The sequence below is a fragment of the Sarcophilus harrisii genome, chromosome X (genome assembly GCF_902635505.1).
Source record: "Sarcophilus harrisii chromosome X, mSarHar1.11, whole genome shotgun sequence".
NCBI classification, from domain to species: domain Eukaryota; kingdom Metazoa; phylum Chordata; class Mammalia; order Dasyuromorphia; family Dasyuridae; genus Sarcophilus; species Sarcophilus harrisii.
The window spans coordinates 50,075,949-50,097,070 of NC_045432.1; the positions used below are offsets into that span (position 1 = coordinate 50,075,949).

The 21,122-nt window shown below is 45.0% G+C and overlaps 1 protein-coding gene across 6 annotated transcripts in view; it reads left to right on the plus strand.

Moving 5' to 3' along the window:
- The window catches only part of AFF2 (AF4/FMR2 family member 2), a 559,096-nt gene that overhangs the window by 519,905 nt on the left and 18,069 nt on the right, over positions 1-21,122 (plus strand). For all 6 annotated transcript variants that reach the window (XM_031945005.1, XM_031945002.1, XM_023506974.2 and 3 more), the window contains 7 exons: positions 2,240-2,462; positions 6,369-6,508; positions 7,079-7,142; positions 9,685-9,821; positions 13,169-13,240; positions 13,641-13,734; positions 17,522-17,571. In XM_031945005.1, the coding sequence (XP_031800865.1) occupies positions 2,240-2,462; positions 6,369-6,508; positions 7,079-7,142; positions 9,685-9,821; positions 13,169-13,240; positions 13,641-13,734; positions 17,522-17,571 (780 nt within the window). The remainder of the gene's footprint in view (positions 1-2,239; positions 2,463-6,368; positions 6,509-7,078; positions 7,143-9,684; positions 9,822-13,168; positions 13,241-13,640; positions 13,735-17,521; positions 17,572-21,122) is intronic.

Consider the following 21,122-nt stretch of genomic DNA (forward strand, 5'->3'; position numbering starts at 1 on the left):
CAGAAGAAGAAAATGGGTCTAGTTTGTCATTTAAAAACCACTAATCACAATATAGCAGTGGTACAAATGGGTTGGAAAAACAAAACAAAACACGATTTCTCTCTCCGAAGGCTTTTCCTGGATATCCCTTTTAAGTAGCCATTCTCTCTACATCTACAACCTTGGAAAGCCCCCAGAGACCAAGATCTCTTTTCCACATGCAGAGGATGATCTTAGGTCTTTGTGGTGGCAGTTTGCCCTTCATTCTCCAAGAGTACCAATGACATCAGGGAAATGATACCATGACATGGAAGTGAATTGGATTTGAGGGAGGGAGGGCTTTACAAGGTCACCTGCCTCACTTTCTCCTCCAGAGAAAGTCTGGTCCAGTGACAAAATATAGATTAGGATGCCTGGAGATGGCTCTGGATGCAGTGGCCTTTTTAGGCTAATGTCTTAAACAGGTCTTCTCCTCCTCCCCCCTTCTCCTCTGGACTGCTCTGGGAGCTAGCTAAGAAAAGATAATTTTCCAGGGCATCATCACTGATGCTGCTAGAATATGCCCATCTTTGAAAGACTTGTCCCAAACCCTACATTGCCAGGGCTTTAAGTAGATAAGGAAAGGCCCTCCTGTCCAATATGCTCCAGTAGGCTGTCAACTACCTATGTGACGTGCAGAGCAGAGGAGCTGTGACGGCTATGTCTACCCTTCTAGTCTGGCCTATACCACCTAAAGCAGGAGGAACCCTTCATTTGGCTAATTGAGCATTGCTTCCTCTCCGTTAAAGCCATACTTGCTCTCTTTATGCTGAGATTTTGAAAGCTTAGCTCCTTATGTATTTCTTAGGCCTGGCCTGGCCCTATATCTTGGAAGCTCTCACAAGCTTCGAGATCATTTTAATCACACATCATAACTGCTTTCAAATTGCTTCTGTTGTAGAAAGCAATTTTTTTTTAATTTGTCAATTTAAAAAAAATTCATTTTAACCAGTTATGATAATGCTAGAAATACTTCAAGGGATTTAAAATTCGTCCATGTGGTGGGAATTCACAGTGGGGAGTAGGGGAAGCCCGATTATGGAAAAAGAGATAGAGAGAGGATGACAAATATTATTAAAAATGGCAAATTTGTGCAACCCCAATGAGCTGGAACAAGGAGCCAATATTGACTTCTACCAGTTCAGGACATCATTCTTTGATTTGCTGCTTTGAGATATTATAAATCCATATCTTCTGACACTGAAGTTGACCAAGAGGAAAACACAATTCTTGTTGACTTAATTTGTTACTGGAAATTTTTGTCAATAATCACGGAGAGTAAATGACTATTTGGTGCAATATTAATTGTGCAAAAAAAAATGAAAATTCAAGTAATCCTCATTGATTAGACTAAAACAGTAACTAAAATAGAAATCCATTGCCCGCATTTCCATTGTAAATAACTACCAGGGCCTGAAGTCCCTGGTTGTGCTTTGTTTTGGGGGACCTCGGTTCTCTGGGCAGATTGCCCATTTCTACGGGTTCTAAAACAAGGTGTGTTAGTATTTGAAAATGCAGTTTTGCTATGACTGAAAGAGATACATTCTGGAAAACGGGGTGCCTCAGATTTGGTTGTCAATCTGGTGCCTTTGGGGTCAAGTTGTTGCCGAGGCAAACACTTTTGCTCACCCAAATTTTCCCCATAGCTATGTGTGGAATACATAAGCATGTCTATCTTAAGAAAAGCTCTTTCAGCTCATTATCCCATCATTTACTGGGTGCTTCTGCTGAGTTCTACTTCAAAATAAGAAGAAACCTTCCTTTAAAATGGAGGAGGGTAGGGATTGAAAGCAGAGCTTCTTCATTTTTTTTCTGTTCATGACTTCCTTTCACCTGAGAAATTTTTATGGGAGCCCAGGCATTAGGTATATAAAATGGACATACAAATCAAATATTTACTGATAGCGGATGACAGTTCTGTGCCCCTCACATTTAAGAAGCTTTGATTTAAAGTATACATTGTATTTTCCATAAAAATCCAATTAGCATAAATTGAATGAGCCTTGAAAGACTGACTTTATACCATTAAATAAATCCTAGGGATCTGCTTCAAAAACCCAAACTTCACTTCCAATACCTACAATCAACCCCTATTGAGAGTCCATCATCACTAAGGGACCGTGGCATATATCATCACTTAAAATGTTGCCCTAAAAGACAAAAAAGGGGAGGAGAAAAAACAAAGCCTGGAATATAAACTCTTTTTCTTTTCCTTCACCAGAAACAATCCAGCCAAAAAAGTGACCAAGAAGAGAGATGACAAGCTATTCCCACCTCCACTGTCCCCCTTGTCGGATGAACCCTTACAGCGACGTGCCAGTTCTGACAGCAACAATTCCTCCAGTCAGGAAGTTCCCATGCCTACTGCTTTTCCGGCCGCCAGCTGTTCTTTTTCCAGACCCAGAAAGAATGAGACCAAGACCAATTTAAACTTCAGAATTTGTGTGAGTATTTGGGGGCGCGACGTTCAATCCTAAGCAGAGATCTAAGTGGGCGTGCTGGTATCTAGGGCGAATTCCTTTGCGGGGTGACAGGAGGGACACATGACGATAGGTGCCACTCGTGTGACCCTCAAGGATTGAGGGAGACCAGAAACAAAAAACCCACGAGCTAGTGCTGCTGGACAGCTGAGAGGTCGGGTACCAAAGGAGACAGGAATTGGGTTAGGCAGAGACTGGACGTAGAGGGCAGTCTGGACAGAGTCAACTTTGCCATCGCTCAGCAGTCTCCTTCCCTCACTTTTGGGCTCCCCTCCCTCCCTCAATTTGATACTTACCCCTTTGCTAACAGGGATACATAATCACCACTCCCACTCTTTCCCCAGCTCTTATACTCTTGCAGGACAGGACAGGTTATAACAGTATCCCATCCTGCTTCGCATTGATTTGGAGGAAATGGATTGCTAAGGGAGGCTGGAGAGACCCTTTCCGTGGAGATATTTTCCTCTAAGAGGGAGAGAGAACTTTTTGAGTGGGACACTTTAAACAGAGTTCTGCTTTAAGGCAAGAGGATTGACTTAATGAAGTCTGGACGGTTTTTATGACCAAGGCTTTTCGAATTTTTCAAGCTGAATCCTTCCCAGTTTGGCAGGACCCTGCAGAGCTTTTACTCAGCTGGAAAAGTTTTCAAGGGACCAGGGCCACTGTTCCACTACAACGAGGCATCAGAGGACAACATGCTGGGGGCAACCCAGAGAGCCCGCTCACAATATGTCTGGGGTTTGTGGACCACCCCGGCTCACTCCCAAGAGACTCAATGTCAGGGTGATTAACGGGCTTGGGTACAGCAGCTCTTCTACCAGGCAAGCTGTAGAGATATTGCAACTGGGATTGGTAGAGTGCCCTCACTCACCACCCCTTCAATTCTAGAAAGAAATATCCCTGTCAATAAAGACCCATCAGCACAACCCCTTATCTGTTGACATCAGTGTTATTTTTTGGTTCCCATATCCTAGGGTCTTAATAATGGACACAATGTTGTGTCCATGTTGGTGTAATATGAAAGAAGGAAGGAAGATTTTAACAGTAGAAACGTTGATCAATTCTAGATCTTATGGGGAAAGGCCTCCCGTTGTTAATGATTTTCATGACCCTATTTGGGATTTTTTGGCAGAGATACCGGAGTGGTCGGCCATTTCCTTCTCTAGCTCAAGAAATGGAAGCAAATAGGATGAAGGGAACTGCCCGGGGACACATAGCCAGAAAGTGTCTAAAGCTGGGTTTGAACTCACAGCACTGGGCCTGGAAGCAGGAAGACCTACCTACTGTTTGGTGTTTTCTTACCAAAGATACTACAGTGTCGGAGTAGATGTGCTTCTGGCAACCTCAGTTTCTCGCCTGCTAATTCTGAGATGAGATACTTAGATGAGAGCCTTTGCAAATGTTGTGAGAGATACCTCTGCGCACAATACTTGGTCAATCGACGAGTGTTTTTAAAGTGCCTACTGTGTGCCGGGTACCATGTTGAGTACTGGGAATACAAACACAAAAATAAACTAGTCCCTAACTTCAGAGACCAGCTATAGGACATTTGGAGCTTATATTACAATAGAGTATAAATATATAGTATGCATATATATGTACACATATAAGAATGTACGGACTAAAGACAAAGTGAGACAGCATGGAATAATGAATAAAGAATGGGCCTTGGAGTCACAAAGACCTCTGCCACATACTGGCTGTGTGACTGTAGGCCAGTAACTTAACCTCTTGTATCCTGAGCAGCTAAGGTTAAAAGCCACAAAATAGGTAGGAGTTGTTTAGAAAAGCCTACCTTGGTTTTGCTCCTCGAGGTAAGAAGGAAGGAATCAATCGGTGGAGGGTCATTTGAGCAAGGGGGAACAATCAAGAGGTTCTTGCAATAGTCTAAGTAAGGATGGCCTGGCCCAGAGTCGTGGCTGTAGGGATGACTGGAAGCCAGAGTGAGAGTTGCTGTGGTAGAACCATCGGTGACTGGCTCTGGCAGAGCGAGCCAGGAGCCTCTACCTCCCTCACTGGATCATTTATCCATTTGCGTTCTTCAAACAAATACGTATCCCACATCTGTTATTTGCAAGGAAGGTCCTATTGCTGCCTGTCGTTCAGGTCCAAAAGCAACAGCTTGCAAAAGATTTTCCTCCTTAACACCTTTTGAAGTCTGACCGAATGAGTCTAACAACAGCAGTTCTGATAGGGGGAAGAGAGAATCCTTCCTTCTGCACTGATGCTTACCCCCAAAAAGGCAGCCAGAATCAGAAATATTGACTAGATAAGAATACCCCACTTTGACCCAGCACTTCCTAAACACCCTAAACACCTAGCGTTCCGTACTCATGAAAGACTCCCTTCTACGACATGCCCACCATGTGGCTGTGCACTGGCCTTTGCCAATAGGTTCCCAGTGGTGGGAAAGAGTCCCTCTCCCTTTGTGAAGAACAGGAACTTTCACCCATGCTGCCCTCTTGGGCCAAACAGTCTAGATCTGATTTCTCTTTTATCATCAGGTCTCTTCACACAGTACCCAGCAGCGCCCCGAGCCTTCTCTTCTTCAGGCTAAATGTCCCAATTCCTTCAAATAATTCTGAGATGACATGAACTCTCCCTTTTATAGTCTCCTCTTAAAAATGCCCCTTAAACTGTAGGATCCAGAACTGTCCCCAATACAGGAGCCCAATTTCATTTCGTCAGCACAGAATAGTGGCTCGATCATCTTAACCCTTAACCGCTCTGTACTATGAGGACACATAAACTCTCACTGTTTCCCTCCCAGGGTGCTTATGAAGTGCCGAGTGAAGTGCTAATTTCAAGTACAATTTTCTTACCCAGTCAATACCTCTGATTCCAGCCGCTATTATTTAAGTATCACTTCAAGGGGAATGTTGTCATATTCCACTACAGACACATAGTGAGCATTTTATTTTTTAAGTGCCCACTGTCTACAAGACCCTCAACTAAGCACTAGCAGGGTCCTCAAACTACAGCCGCGGGCCAGATGTGGCAGCTGAGGACGATTATCCCCCTCACCCTGGGCTATGAAGTTTCTTTATTTGAAAGCCCACAAAACAAAGTTTTTGCTTTTACTATAGTCCGGCCCTCTCACAGTCTGAGGGACAGTGAACTGGCCCCCTATTTAAAAAGTTTGAGGACCCCTGCGCTAGAGTATCACTAATTCCAGAGTCTCTTCAGCCAATGCTCACCTGGCCTGAAAATGTGTGACAATGGCAGGCGAGTAAGCTTGTCTTTCTTCTCTCACTTCCTTTCTCATATTATTCTCTGCTGTCTACATCCTCACTGGCACAGGCTGAGAGAAAGAAGCTATCAGTCCACATCACTGGCAAACAGATTACATCTATGACTCTAAAAAGTAGCCTAGGCAGCTAGCTGCTAGGAAGACTGGGCCCCACATATGGCTAGCACTCAAAGCCTTCCAAGCTACGCTGGTCCATGGAGGCAACCTATGGGCTGCTGTTCGATATGGTGGAGAGAGGGCTTTCCAAGGCTGGGGAACCAAGGGTGTTTCACATGGAGCCCAGGAAAGGATTCTCAAGGCCAGGCTCTCCCATCCTGTTCCACCACTCCACTGCCCGGCAGCTTTTCATTCACAAATTCTGTTGACTGCCTGCTGACTTTACATACTTCCAGCATCTCATTCCCAAAGGTTTAATTACAGAAGCTTATTGGTTGAGAGTCTAGTGTCACAGGAGAACCAAACAAACCTTGTGATGGATCAAGCTTAAAAGGGGGGGGGGGGCATCTTCATTTTAACCTTAAGACATGTCACTTCTGTTTTGTCCAAGCATTCGTGGTGAGAGATTTGGCCAAAAGATCTGAGTTAGTAAAAGTTATTTTTATTTTGTTTTTCTTTTGCAGGGTGAAGACAACTACAGTCGGGGTCCCAGCGTCGGGCTTCTGGATAGTAATCAATTGGAGATGGCTACTTGGTCTTCGATGTCCTCCCTCACCAATGGGAGCTCAGAGTCCAGAAGACCTCGGATTCATTTTGATGACATGTATGTCGTCGGAATATCGTAAACGGTCTTGGGTGGGGCCCTGACTTGAAGGGAGGCGCCCGCATCCTTTTCTCTGCTTCAAATGACAATCCTGTGCAAATTGAGTCAAGGAAAGCCGTTGACCAGAATGGGGCCCTGATGAAGGGCAGGGGTGCAGACAATCCCTGTCATTACCCCCGCGTGCCTCTGCTAAGTGCCGGTGGTATTTCAGTGTTTCCAATTAGGGAGGTTTAATTCTAGGTTGCTTTGCCGCACTTTTGTGCTCCCCTCCTCCAGTGGAGAGAGATGCTGGGCGACCAAGAGAAATTTCTGCTCTATTTTATTTACATGCATTTCCTTCTCAGAGGGAGGGGGGAGGAGGAGGGCAGCATCTGTCAAAATGGGTCATTTACATGCCTCAGCTGACCATTCTGCCCATTTATCTGGAGGTCTGTCATGATGGAAATAGATGTTTTTGTCCACATTTTGCTGGGCACCATACAGGGATTCATAGCCAAGACGTTTGGGCCGTTCAGTCTTTCAATCGAATGATGACAAAGCCCACTGAAAGAATGAATTGTGTTTGTTTAGGCCTCACAATGCCGACTATTACATGCAGGAGGCCAAGAAGCTGAAGCACAAAGCCGATGCACTGGTAGGTCCTGAGAACTTTTTTTCTTCCTTTTCCCCCTTGAACGGAATATGCTTCTGAAGAAAACTCATCGGGGGATCAGCCCCTGCTGCCATTGCTGGCAGCCCACCGTAAGGCCCCTAGCCTAGCAGTGCCTCTGCTGAGAAACGAGGAAGGTGGCCACTGTTTCTACAGGGTGCCCATCCCTGACCTTTGGAGGGCTGGGACACCCAGATCCATCTGGGATCAGTATATGCAGATTGCTTCCTTCCTCCTCTCCAGAGAGCCAATGGTCTGTGTTGTTTTGTAAATAAAAATCAGTTTCAAAGAAGTCCTGGAGGTTTAGGAAGAGAATCTGAGGCAAAAGGGAGCATCCCCAGCCTATACCTTGGCCCCCTTCAGGTCTACCTGAAAAGATCAGGAAAAGAAAGCCCCTCGCCCTCACACATAAAACCAGCAGATTTGAGCAAGAAGCTCCGATCGTCATTAAACTAGCTATGTTTCCCGAGATACCTTTTAGTAGAAGCTGTCTCGTGGTGAAGAGCTCAGGCTAAGGACCTGGACTCAGAAAACGGCGATGGCTGTGAAGGCCCTCTCCACAGATGAGACCTTAAAGGGAAATACTCTCAGCGTTCACATTAACCTGTTGCCCGGATATGTAGCCACCACGTGTGCCAATGAGAGCTTCCATGTGCTCTGCACTTCTCCTTTCTGGAGTCCCTTTAAGAGCACAGTGTTGCTCTCCATCTCCTCACCTTTGACTAAGCCTGACACCATTAGGAGAGGTGTTCAAGCAGAAATAACCTGAGAAGGCACCTCACAGCATGGCAGGGCCTGGAGGGAGGAGCGGTCTATAACAGGCAGCTTGACCCCAAGAGAGCTCTTAATGGGGCGCCAAGCCACTGCCATGTGCCGTACGCGTTCTTGGCAACCTACCACTGATTCCTAAGAACCACCCAACAACATGTGCTTCACGAGCTGTCATTTTTGTCCCTCTTTTGGTCAAATAAAGTCATCCAGCCACCGTCTGGGACTAACATCCTGCTGGTTGGAATCATCCCCTTAGAAATAATTGTTTCATGAGCCTCCAAAATGCCAGCTCTCTTCAAGATGCTGAGAGGATGAGGCATGTGACTAGTATCGGCATCGAGTTACAACCGAAAGGCCTGTGGTGGCAGCTCTCTTTAGAAGTCCTCACGGTGCTGACCCAACTGAGGGAGGCCCTTCATCCTCAGCCAAAATCCCAGTAAACCAATGATAATAAGAAGTCCTTTACGGGAGGAGATGTGACCCTGAGACTGTGGAAAGTCAGATTTCTCCAAAAGTTCAAACAAGTGAGATAGAGAAATTACTCAGACCCTTCTAAAGTTAAGTCTGTCTAACCAAAGCAAGCACAACAGTACCGGAGGGCTCCAGGGAAAGAGGTCCAAAATGGGAGGGGGGTACAAGTCCCCAAAAGATGGGCCAACACGTGGCTGGAAGCAAACAGCTTAAGGAAATCACTTTGTGAGATGAGAGGCAAAAGAACCACCGCTGCCACTGAGCTCGCTCTCACATGGATGCGCAGGTTTTCCCAGAATAGCTTTGATTGAAAGGCTGAATTTCATGCAAATCAATATTTACCCAACAGTTTACAGAAATTAAGCTATGGTTTTCTGCAGTACATCAAAGCCAAAGCACATGCATTCATTTTAAGGAGAGAGAGCCATTGTCACAGCAAATTCAGCTGGATGCGTAGTTCAGATCATTCTCCAGTGTTACTTAATCCTTTGTTAGAGAGAGCTACTGTGCCATTTTGAGAACTGAAACCCTTACAGTTGCCTAGAAAATATTTTGATAAGAGATATACAGGGAAATTGTCAAAGAGCATTGTATCGGTTGTTTAACATAAAAGACCGTATTAGTGGAGAGCGCCCATCTAGCTATCAGAAATGGGAAATGTTAAATACTCTTATCGAATCCTTAGTGTCATATGCAATATCCATTACACAGCAGGAATCGGGAAGCCTGAGTCGGTTTCAGGATGACCATTATCAGGGATAAACATCCTTTTGCCTTTCAATTCTCCTGAAATACACCATTTCGGAATGCTGTATCTGGGGCTTTTTGACACCATTGCGTGGCGTCATTTACAACGAAAGCGATGAGATTTCTGTCGACGGCCCTACCACAACTTCCCATTTTTCATGACAAATGGCACCAATCTGTTACTTCTCCCCCATGTAGCAGGGTGCTCACATTGAGCAGTGAATCAAAGCAGAAGGGGAAAATGGACTCTAGGCTACAATTTCAGTCCAATCTGCAGCTGGGTCTCATTGAGGCAGTTTATCCTGCTCCCTGCTTCCCTCCCCTACCCCGGAAAGTCAAGGAAAGGGTGGCTGGACTGCATTTTTAAAAAATCTCCTTCAGCTTTTGTGTGGCACCTCCAAAAGTCAGTCCATTCATCCTTGAGGGAAATGGATACCTTAAAAAAAAAAAAGTCCCATTTTTTAAAAAAAGCTTCCCATTCTTTGTGTGATCTCTCTTTCTGAAGGAGAAAGGCTGAACAACCATTTGTCCATTTCAGGCAGAGAAGTTTGGCAAAGCCGTATATTATACCGATGCGGCCCTTTCCTTCATCGAGTGCGGCAATGCAATGGAGCGGGACCCATTGGAAGCGAAATCTCCATACACCATGTACTCTGAAACTGTGGAGCTCATCAGGTTAATGTCCTTACTGTGATCATTTTCATTATCTCATTTCAGTCATAATTAGAACCTGCTATATTTAAAAAATATCATTTCAACATATTAATGATTTGTCCAAGGCATCTTCATTTCTGAAGTCATCATAATTAGTTCTTGCCATTTTATTAATGTCATGGAAAATTTATAATTGATGGACACTGCTTTTATAAATTAGCCCCTTTAGAGGTTATAATGTGAGTGTTATAATTTGCAATATTCATAAAATTAAAATGGAAATGTAGTGGGTGGAAATAAAGTATAGTCATTTCCCCGTTTGGCAAAGACACTTGTCTTTTAAAAGGTGTAGTTTTATAATTCAAAACCCCTAAAGTGGGACTATCAGGATTTCCATTATAAACCCTGTTTTCTGTCCTGATTATAAAAAATTGTTCTGAGCTCCAAGTTGGCATTTAAGGTCACAGATGAAGAACAGAATGAGTTTTTCCATTTGTACTGGCATTTGGGGGAGAGGAAGGGGAAAGGTGGGGGAAGAGGAAAGGGGAGAGATTAAACTACAAAGTTTCCTGGTTTTGTTTACTTTTAAAAAATGAAATTTTCCAGGCTATTGGTCTAGGTTGTAGAGCAGATAGAAGTCATTTAAGAAACACACAGAAGGAAAAAAAAGGAAAAGACATCCCCTCTGAGCTCCGCAAAACATCAATCGTTAGAGCCAGAAGGGACCCAAGGGTAGCCCATCCGACCCCCCCTCCTTGTATCCAATCTGGGAAATGAGAAAGAGCTGGGACTCGGGTCCAGGTCTCCCACCTCCTAATGCCAGGGCTCGTTCCAACTGTACTATGCATCAGGGCCCCGGGACAACAACTCGGTTGGAAATCGGGCCTGGATAGCCCAGCTTATGAATAGTCCTTCTGGGGGGGGGGGGGTTGGCCCACGTGGGCCCTCCATTCAGATTACTCACTCTTCTGCTAATGGAGGCAGCGAGTATTTGCATATAGGACAGAAAAAAATGTCTAACTAATGACTGGGGAGCCATCTCAATTAGACAAGAGAAATCCAGGGGCCAGGTTAACTTCACCAAAGTGAAGGAATTAATGGGAAATCTCCATCCTTTGCTCTGCCATCAGTGTGCCTCCCACTGTCCTGGTATACATCCCATTCCCAGGAAAGAATACGGCCACGTTAGTGAAGAATATATGAGTGCACGCGTGCGTGTGTGCACACACACCCTCCTGTTTCCTCTATTTTGCAAACTACAGGCTCTTGCTAGACCTCACCAGAGAAATAACAACAGGTCAAACTCATTCCTCATTGCCACTAGCCCCTTATACATCAATGGCACTTCAATGTTTCAGAGGCCTTCAGAGGCCTCCGATTCTGCTGCCAAAGGAAGTGGGATTTGTTGCACAATAAGACCATGCTTTACATTATATGAAGGGGGTATTGGGTAGGACTCTGTAGGTCTGAAAATGGGTACTGTTCAGGGCCAGAGCAGTAACAGAGCAAGGGAAAGCAGAATCAAAGGCCCCTAGAGGGCAGCCTCCCTGGGGAGTGGGGGGCCAAGGGAAGTTAGGATTCCAGTGGGGCTGAGCTCCTGCCTGCGCTCCATCACCTCCTTGTAAATGAGGACTCATCAAAGCTTCCATACATCTTTAAACTTCCGGATGCAACACTGAACACTCTTACTTATTCTAGCACAAGTACCTGTGAAATTGCATTAAAGCTCAGTACAATGATTTTATGCCATGAATTGATTTTCAAGAGCCTCAGTGCATGTCTGGAGTGTGCTTAGTTAAAAGGGGGGAAGAGGGGGCAGAGAGGACACCCTTTTAGCACTTGAATGGTTAACAGACACATTTTGGGAAAGGAAGAGGAGGGAATTTTCAAAACGGCAACAATAGCACCGAAGGCCTCCAAGCGAATGAGGTGCAGACCGCAGAAGGGACCTAGAGCTCTCCCTTTAGAAATGGCACTCCGCACAGAAAAGCCTCAAGAAGCATTTCTGAGCCCGCTTAAGAGATGAAATCCCACAGCGCGGGCCCTGCAGCCAGCTGTTGTCACCCACAGATCTGCTTAATGAATACCTGCCACCCAGCTATGGGTGTGCTATCCCCCTCTGGGGGTCCCCAGATCTAACTAGGAAAGGCTCACTTCCCTGCAGGCAGATGGCACGCAGAATGTGCCACGTGGAATCTGACATGCTCGATTCCAATCCCAGGCCAGCCCCTGTTACTCACATGACCTGAGGTCACTCCTCAAAGGTAGCTCACATTCACGTAGTACCTACGGCGTGCCAGGCACTGTGCTGAACGTGTGACAAATACTATGTCAACAGATCCTTGTGACAACCCTGGGGGGTAGGTGTTATTATGCTATCCATTTGACAGATGAGGAAACCGAGGCAGATTCAGTGCGCCGCCCACAGTTACACAGCTAGGGTTTGAATTCAAAAAGATGAGTCCTCCCAATTCCGCTGGACCCTCTTTGTCTGTCCATACACGTGGAGGCATATGTGGGCATTTGGGGTACAGGGAGAGTTCAGGTTGCCCTGATGGGTGCCTTCCTCTGAGTAGGGAACTCTGCAGTGGGAGAAGAAGTTTCCACAGCCAGAGTGGATGCTCTTCTCCAACTCAGCTGCCACCCAGAAGGAACATCTGATCTCCCTGGGTCACAGGGTGGGCATTAAAGATGGGGCTTGCTTCAACTTGGGCCTCCCTGACTCCAAGGTGCTTTTCATATGTAACATATATACGATGATTTAGGTATATGTATGTATGTATGTGTATATATATATATATATATATATATATATATATATATGGATGGATGAAAAAGAGCTTTCCCAGAAAAGGCCCTTGGAAAGGATTGACTTCAGGGTACAAGCAGGATGCAACACATCCTAAAGAACTATGCAGAATGATAAAAAGGAGCCCATCGCAGAAAGGAACATTGACTGAAAAAAATAGTTTCTCCCAACCAACCAACAGACTCCATTGGTACCATCCCTCCCCCTCTCCCACCTGAGAACACAGCGAAGGTCCATCCCCATCAGGAACCCCGAGCTGCCTGGGACAAGCCAGGAGCAGCCCCACAAGGGGAAAATCCCTATGAAGGAGCTCCCAGCTCAGGGGACTTTAGCAAGACTACTTCAAAGCACTACTGTTCTGGAGAAGAGCTGTATGGGATTTAGCTTTAGGATATTGTATTAACCATCTCATAGCAAACTGTTCTCCCTCTTACTTTTCTACATACAAGAGCTCTAGAACTCATAGGCCTATAGACTCTAACTCGGAGCTGGGGAGACAGACCCAGGTACCCAGAAGCCCCTGACCTCAAGGAACACAATATTTTCTTTGTTTCCAAAGGTACGCTCTGAGACTCAAGAACTTCACGTGCTCTTCTGCCACAGAATGGGACAAGAGACTTGCAATTTTATGGTGAGCCCCAAAGAGATAAACAGAAGCCTGGGGGGGAAGGGAAGACTTTCAAAGTACCAAATTCCATAAGCTGCTTATATCAGCCCATTATTCTTGTTTTCTATTAAACCATTAAAGGATAACTAATGGCCAGCCTCGGCAGCTGACTAAACATTTAGCTCTCTCATTTATACTGTTATCAAGATGGGAATTTAATACTTCTCCATCCCCTCTCCCACTTCCTCAGTTATTTTCTTATATTTCTCCACCTAGCTAACCTTAGAAAAGCAGCTTTATCTATATATACATACATACATATAGAGAGATAAGTGGGTGTGGGTGTGTGTTACCTTTTTTAAAAAACAGTTTATAGGTTTCATTAAACACTGGAATTAATATAATCCTTTCCTAATTACCACAGTTACCGATGCCTATCACTCCTGTACTTGAGAATGTTTAAACTAAAGAGGGACCATGCTATGAAGTATTCCAGATCTCTGATGGAATATTTTAAGGTAATACTTCTTTTGTATCTTGTGAAGAGAGCTGGGGAATGAAACGGCTAATGAGATCTGCCAGGCACATGATTAAATGTCAATTTGCAAGGAACAGGTTATACTGGCCGCCGAAGCAGTTGCCTCTTTGGGATCTACAGGGCCTGCTCACCCCCCTTCCCCCTTAGGGACCCAGCACCACGCTTACATTGGATTTAGGTCACCGAAGAGAAAATAAAATGGTTCAGTCACCTCAATATTGTCCTGATTGCCAAAAATGCCCTTTGGCGGTTTCAGTGATATTTGAAAGTCATGTTTACAGTCAGAGCATGCCTTCTGTCCCTCTCTGCACTGAAGTCCCTTTGGGAAAACCAGTGAGTGTGCGGGAATAGGGACAATAACCATTAAACAGGTATAAGGTCCGCTGTCTCTCTTAGCAGAGAAAGGGCAAGAATTGATCTTAAATCCTCCCCACCAAAGGCAATGATGGCCAAGCCACTCAAGAAAGCTCAGGGTAGGAGGCGGAGTCGACTCCCTCATGGAGACTCCGGCCTCCTTTTGAGAGTCCTTTATATTTGCAAAGCCCTCTCACCCATTAGCTCTTGGTTTGGATCCTCCCCCCAGAATCCTATGAGGAAGGTGATACAAAGTATTCCTGGCCCCATTTCCCAAATGAGGAAACCAAGGCTCCATCCCTCACCCACAATCCCCCAGCTAGTATGAAGTGGTGGAGGCCTGGCTCCTTAGAGAATTCTGACGGTCCGCCCCATATGCAATATAACCTCCTGTGAAGTTTTCAAATTCAATACTTGACGGCCCACCCGAGGATCTGTAGGCTTCGACTTAAAACCAAAAGGCTCATTCAACAATGCTACTTACTGCAATGATTTGGGACCTACCGGGAAAGGAAATTAGCCCCTCGTTGTCAAACAGAAGCTTATAAGGAATCCGTTAGAGGAGTCAACTCGGTAGCCGATTACGCAGACTATGAAGTGGCCAGTGAGAAATCCCCCAGAGTCACCCCAGGATCGCAGCCGGTAAGGTGGCCCACCGGGACTAGCCCCTAAGCACGTGTCGACAAGACAGTTGATGCTGAGCCATGGGGGTACCGATATAACAAATGAGAGAGCCTGTGGGGGACTTCCATTCTGCTAGGGAGATAACAAAGACAGGGCCGTCTTTACAGACAGAAAGAGAATCAGTCCAAAGTGCAGACTTCTAAGAGGGTTTGAGAAGAAGGGTAGGAGTAGTTGCAGGGAGCAGCAAAGGCTTCATGTCAAAGGTGCTGTTTGAGCTGAGTCTTTAAGGAAGAGAGGGAGAAATACTTGTACCGGGGGAACAACTAGTACAAAGTCATGGAAATAGGAAATGGACAGGAGCTATGTATGTACATAATATATGTAGATTATAGCTCTATGGATAGTACGTGAGGAACAAAGAGAAAGGCCATTTTCATTGGATTACTTGTGGAAAGGATTAATGTCTAATGGGCCTAAAAGGGCAGGTTGGGACTAGGCTGGGAGGAGCTTTAAAAGCTGAACAGAGAAATTTATAGAAGAAAGTAACAAGTCGATTCGGAGTAATGTGTACACATCAGAAGTATGAGGAGAGTAGTATCAACTGTGATGTTCCCACCAGGTGCAAATGGTTTGGGAGGACAGGGAGCCTGGCTCCTTTTGCCATTGCACATGTACCTGCAGTATAGGTCTACAGGTGCTCCAGGGACACACTCACTCCTCAACTTCCATACAGGAGCTTGAGGGAAGCTAGAAAAGACACCTGTTCCCTGGGAACTATACCCAAATCCCTGGGAAAGAAATTCAGACCCAAGTGGTGTTTTACCAGAAGCATCATGGAGGATAGCAAGTAGGCCTTAAAATAGGTCGGAGTACCTGCCTGGCACATAATTTGTCTGCTGACTTGACTGCCGACTCAACTCTAGGAGAAACAAGAGGCAATCTCATAATAAAAATGGCACGGATGGATAACAGATCTCATTGTACCACCAAAAATCTCACTGTAAGCAGCTTAAAATTAGAGAGATCTGAGGTTATGATGGGGCTGAACACAGAAAAGTAGAGTTGTTTGAACTAATGGCCAAGGCATTAGATCAAGATGGGAGGGGGGCAGTGCATAGAGACCCAAGGACCAAAAAACCAAGAATCCAACAATAGCATAGAAGAAGGATGAGAAGAGGTAGTTCTTTCTTTCACCAGAATCCTTTCACTTCTGGTTTAAGCCCTAGAAAGAGATAACAACTCTCAGCTCTGTTTGGATAGGGCTTCCCGACAACAAAACCTCGGGGATCCCCAAGGAAAAACAACAGAAAAATCTTGAGGCCTATGGGAAGTGAGAAGCTAGTATCTGATGGACCAAGCTAGTCCCAAAGTATACCTGATCCTCCTTCCCATGAGTGGCAGAACTAGAAAGAACCACCAAGTTAGACGATGACTTAAAACCTGTATGAGTTGGTCCCAAAGTTTTAAAAACTTGAAACTGTGTCTTTGAAGCAGCCTCTGGCATAAATACCAAAAAAGGCATTTTACGGGGGAAAATTGTTAGTGTCTCTCTGGGTATCTAGGGCCCAAGCTGGGCTGGGCCCCACGGATTGACCAAAAGGCACCTAGTCATAGGAAGAAGTTGACTTCTGGATGCTGTTTGGGTATAACATACAGCATAAAGCAAGGTTATTGGAAAAATAACAATAACAGGGCACATTGGATACAAGACTAGAGGTAGGCTCAAAGGACAAATACATGAATGGAAAGCCTTTATTAAGAACCTAATATGTGCAGAGCACTGTGCTTAATGTTGGCCATGGAGAAAGCAAGACAGGTCCTGTTTTTGAGGGGTTCACATCACAATAAGGAGAAATGGTACCTCAGCAAGGAGGATCCCACTACTAGTCCATTAGAAGGACTCCTGGTCCTGTAGCACAGCAGATGGACCTGGGCCATTAGTCTGGAAGATGCTGTCCATCCTAGGGTTCTCAGCCTTATCTTCCTTGCAGTGGCCAATGGACAGTGACAGTAGGTGGTGCGGGAGGCCGGCAGGGGTCAGATGAGGTTGGTGAGCCCCTTTCCCACAAGGCTTGTTTCCCAAACTAGATGATGGCTAAGACCCGGTCCTACTTGGTGCCAGTCCTGTTACCGTCATATAAGGGGGATTACTGGATTGCTCTCTCCTCCTCCGTGAATGCATACATATTGACGGTTTGTTCTTTAAGTCATCCCAGAAAGTAGAATAACAGTTTGGCCAAATGACATAGAAGAGATCCCTGAGTAAGTTGGTTTCATTCCATAAAGTGAGTGGTCCTCTCTACAGCCTGTCTTCCTAAAGAATCCAAAAGGGCTCCCTCCCACCTACTTCAAGGGGTCTGTCCCCCCTTGCAGGTGGCATCTTTCCACCTGGTAAAAGTTTTTCCTTCCTGCTAAAGATGACCAGCTCCTCATACTCCCAAGAACCTGTTTTGCAGACTAAATTTCATACAAGGATAATTAAGCCACTTCTTAGAAAACTGATTCTGATTTCACTGGGCCTTTTAGTAGCTCATATCTTTCATCAAGTGACTTTCATGGTCCTGATTGGGGCCCACTAATTATCCTAACCAGCTATTTTCATCAAGCGTCGTGCACTGGGTGCCGACACGCTGCATACATACATTCCGGCTCCTGCTAACGAAACAGGAGGCAGCCAGGAATGCTGTAATCAATATTAATGTACTTTAAATCACACTTCCATCTGTTTCTGAATTAATAAATTACAAAATAGATTTCCTCATTTTTCCCCTCTCTCTCTCTTTTAACAGACTTCTTCCAAGGCTGCCCAGATACCATCTCCATGGGGAAGCTGTGGAAAGTAAGTATTTTCTAAAAATGACTTGCTTCTTCTTGAAAAGGAATGATTTGTCTAGACCAAAAATACTTTTCCATTTACGAGTCCAGAATGAAGGTCAGTTCTTCAACGAGGGCGATTTTGTGTATTCCAAAGCTCTAGGCGCCCCGGCTTTGGCAAAGGGCAGTATTGAAAAGTTGAAGGGCGAGTCGATACCAGAGTCTTGGTCCCTTTAATCTTTAAAGCAAATGAGGGTCATAAAAGAACCACTAATTAGGTGACAAGTACCACCATTTCAGGGAGTTAAAGGAGAGTTAGCTGCCAATACAACAATTTTTCAATAATTCACTCAGTAATGAAAGACCAATGAAATATTCATTGATGTATGGTAAGTGCTGTTTAATAAAACTAAAGAGAATAGTGGTGAAAATGGAAAGGCACTTAGTCAACCAATTATCTGAGCCATCATGACAGTTTTTATATTAATGCTAAAATACCCTGACCTAAATATAAAATCATATCATGTAATGATGATATGAGGCTCAATGAAACCATCTGGCTAATGTGGTCTTATTGGAAGAGCATCAAGATTTTGAGGCCCTTATTCTTAGATGAAATACTGGGAAGCTTGGGTTCTAGTCCTGCTTCTACATAACACTTGAGTAGCTGTTGATCACGGACAAGACATTTAAGCATCCTGTACCTCCGTTTCCTCCTTTTCTCTGAGAGGGAGCTGGACTGGTTTTTTAAGGACCCATCTATCTCTACAAAAGGATTCCTCTAAGAGTGCAATTTTGAACGTTGAATGTAATTTCTGAGGTACTTGGCAAAGATGGCAAAGAAACTTTCCATCTACTAAGGACACTAATGACTTCAGTTGAAATCTCAGGATGTTCCCGCTTGTAACAACAAATAGGCATAACACCACAATTAAGTTAAAAAACATTCAGTACTTACTTCGGTGCAAGGCACATAGACTAGAGATAGCAGCCACAGCTGCTCAGCTGCTAGGCCTGGAGTCACCACGCCCAGGCTTCAGATTCTGTCTCTGGCACTTCTTAGGCATGTGGGAGTCTGGCAGTAGGACTCACCTATGAAGTCATCGGCAAGTGGGCTCGGAGGCATTCCCACATCAGAATTGTCTCTAGACCCTTCCGACTCTGAGTATGCACACGGCACTTCGCTATGCATTCATCCACGGTCACAAGTGGAAGAATAAAAAGGAAGGCTTCACCCAAGAGGTGGCATCTGTAGCGGGTCTTGAGGGAAGACATAAGCTGCCTGGTCTCATCAATCATATCTCTTCAACTCACAACCACTCTAGTTCGGGCCCGCAGCCCCTCTGGCCTAGACTTAGTGCTGTAGCTTCCTAATTGGTTTCCCACTTTCAGTTTCCTTCCTTCCTCTTCCTCCTCTATTCAGCCGCCAAATTGCCATTCCCGAAGCACAGGAATGGATGGTGTCGACATCCCAGGTGGAGGAGCTTCCATGGCTCCCAGTGCCTCTAGGAGAAATATCCACCTAGTCAGCAATTTTAAACTCTTTGCCGTCTAACTGTTCTAGCTTTCCAAGCTCATCATACACTTCTCTCCATCTGTGAATCAAATTGGCCAACTTGCCCCATCTGTGACGTCCCATCTCCCATCTCAACACGTTGGCTGTCCTCCAGGCCCAGGATGCCTTACCTCACCTTTGTCTCTTGAAATCCTCAGCTCTCAGCAAGGTTCAGTTCTGACGCCATTCACTTCTCCTAGGCTTGTATGTTCCGCCATATTCGAATGACTGTATCTTAAGTTTTGTCTGGAGCATGTGAACCTATCCGTAGCCTTCCAATAAAATGTATACTCTTTGAGAGAGGGGACATGTCACGGGAAGTTCTTTAATAAAAGGCTTGTTTGATCAGATAGGGAGGAGGTGTGCGGGTGTGGGATGCAGAGGGGAAATTGGCTGTGTCCACTTCGAGGAAAAACACCTGATAGCCCAGTTTGACTGAGAAGTCGAGTTCCTGAAAGGGGGGTCAGAGGAGAGACTGGCGATTAAAATGCAGTAAGCCTGGAAAGATAGACTGGAGCCAGATTGTGAAAGGATTTCAATGCTAAGCCCAGTAGCTTATGTTTCATCCTGGAGGTAATGTAGGGAAGAGCCACCTGGCTTTTTGAGCAAAGCAGTAATGACGTCAACCCTATGCCATAGGAAGATTTTGGGGTTTTTTGGCAGTTGTATGCAAGATGGATCAGAGGAGGGAGATAATAGATCAGGCGGTGGGTGACAAGGGTCTCGATTATGGCTAAGTGTCTAAGTCCGAGAGGGGATGGTGGAGGCAACTAAAAAGTTAATGATGATGAATTCCAAGGTTGGGAAGTGCACTGACCAGAGTGGCGTGGCCCACTTGGCAGAAACAGAGAATTTAGAACTGGGGGAAGATAAGAGGTTCTCTCTTTGATATGTTGACTAGGAGATGACTACCAGACATCCAGGAAGAACCTATAGGAACAAGCAGTCAGTGATGTGTGACTGGATAGAGAAACGTGGCAGCTTTCTCTGGAGGCATGATTTGTGAATTCATAGGCACAAATGAGAAGTCAAAGACGGTGACTAAGAAAAGGCCATCGGCTCACAAAGTTTGAATCTAGAGGTGGAGGCAGAAGCCCAGCTACATGGGACTAAGACATGGGGGCATTGGAGAAGAGTCCAGAAGATAACTGTAGGAGTTAGCAGGGACTAGGATGTGATAAGCCTGAGCATGTTTGTAGGAGGTGAACAGAGTCAGTAGAGAGGGAGGGAGGGAATAAAGGGAAAGGAGTGAGAGAAAAGAGAAATTGAGGAAGAGAGACAAAGGAAGGGAAGAAGGGAAAAAGGAAGGGAAGGAGGGAGGAAAGAAAGGAAGAAGGAAAAGAAAAGTGAATATCTGGGGAGGGGTTCTAAGTCAAGAAGGGGAAAAGAGATTGGCAATAGTGAAAAAGGGGAGACTGAGGGAAAAAAAGAGGATTCCAAACAGTACTCTTCTCTGGGCAAGGAGAAAGAAGAGTGGAAAGGAGAAAAATCAGTGCAAGCAGGACAAATTCAGTAAATTCAAGTAGCTTGCAACAGGGCAGAAAAAACAAAGCACCCATGACATAAGACTGAGATTGAATGAGTATAAACCACACTAAATTCAGGGGGGAGGGGCAGTAACCCCAAAATTGTAAAATATGTGTTTGGGCACCAAAAAAATCATTAATGTTAAAAGAGGCAAAAATATAAAACATGTTCCAGAATACAATAAAAATGGTAATATGGGGAACACTGCAGATAGAAACGAAACAACAGCCTCCCAAGCAATAAAATAGACAGTAGGAGAATGTTAAGGGGAAAGATGATGAGACAGTATACCAAAATGTGGGCGGGGGGTACGTAAAAAAGCTCAAGTGACTCAGAGTAAAAATGTTGTCTCAGAAGATAAAAGCCAAAATGAGAAATGATCAAATAACTGAGCATGAGAGAAAAGAGAGGGAGATAGAGGAGATATGATGGGAAGGGTATGGAGGCAAGGGGAAGGAGAAGAGAGGGAGTCCCCCATAAGAATGGATAGATGG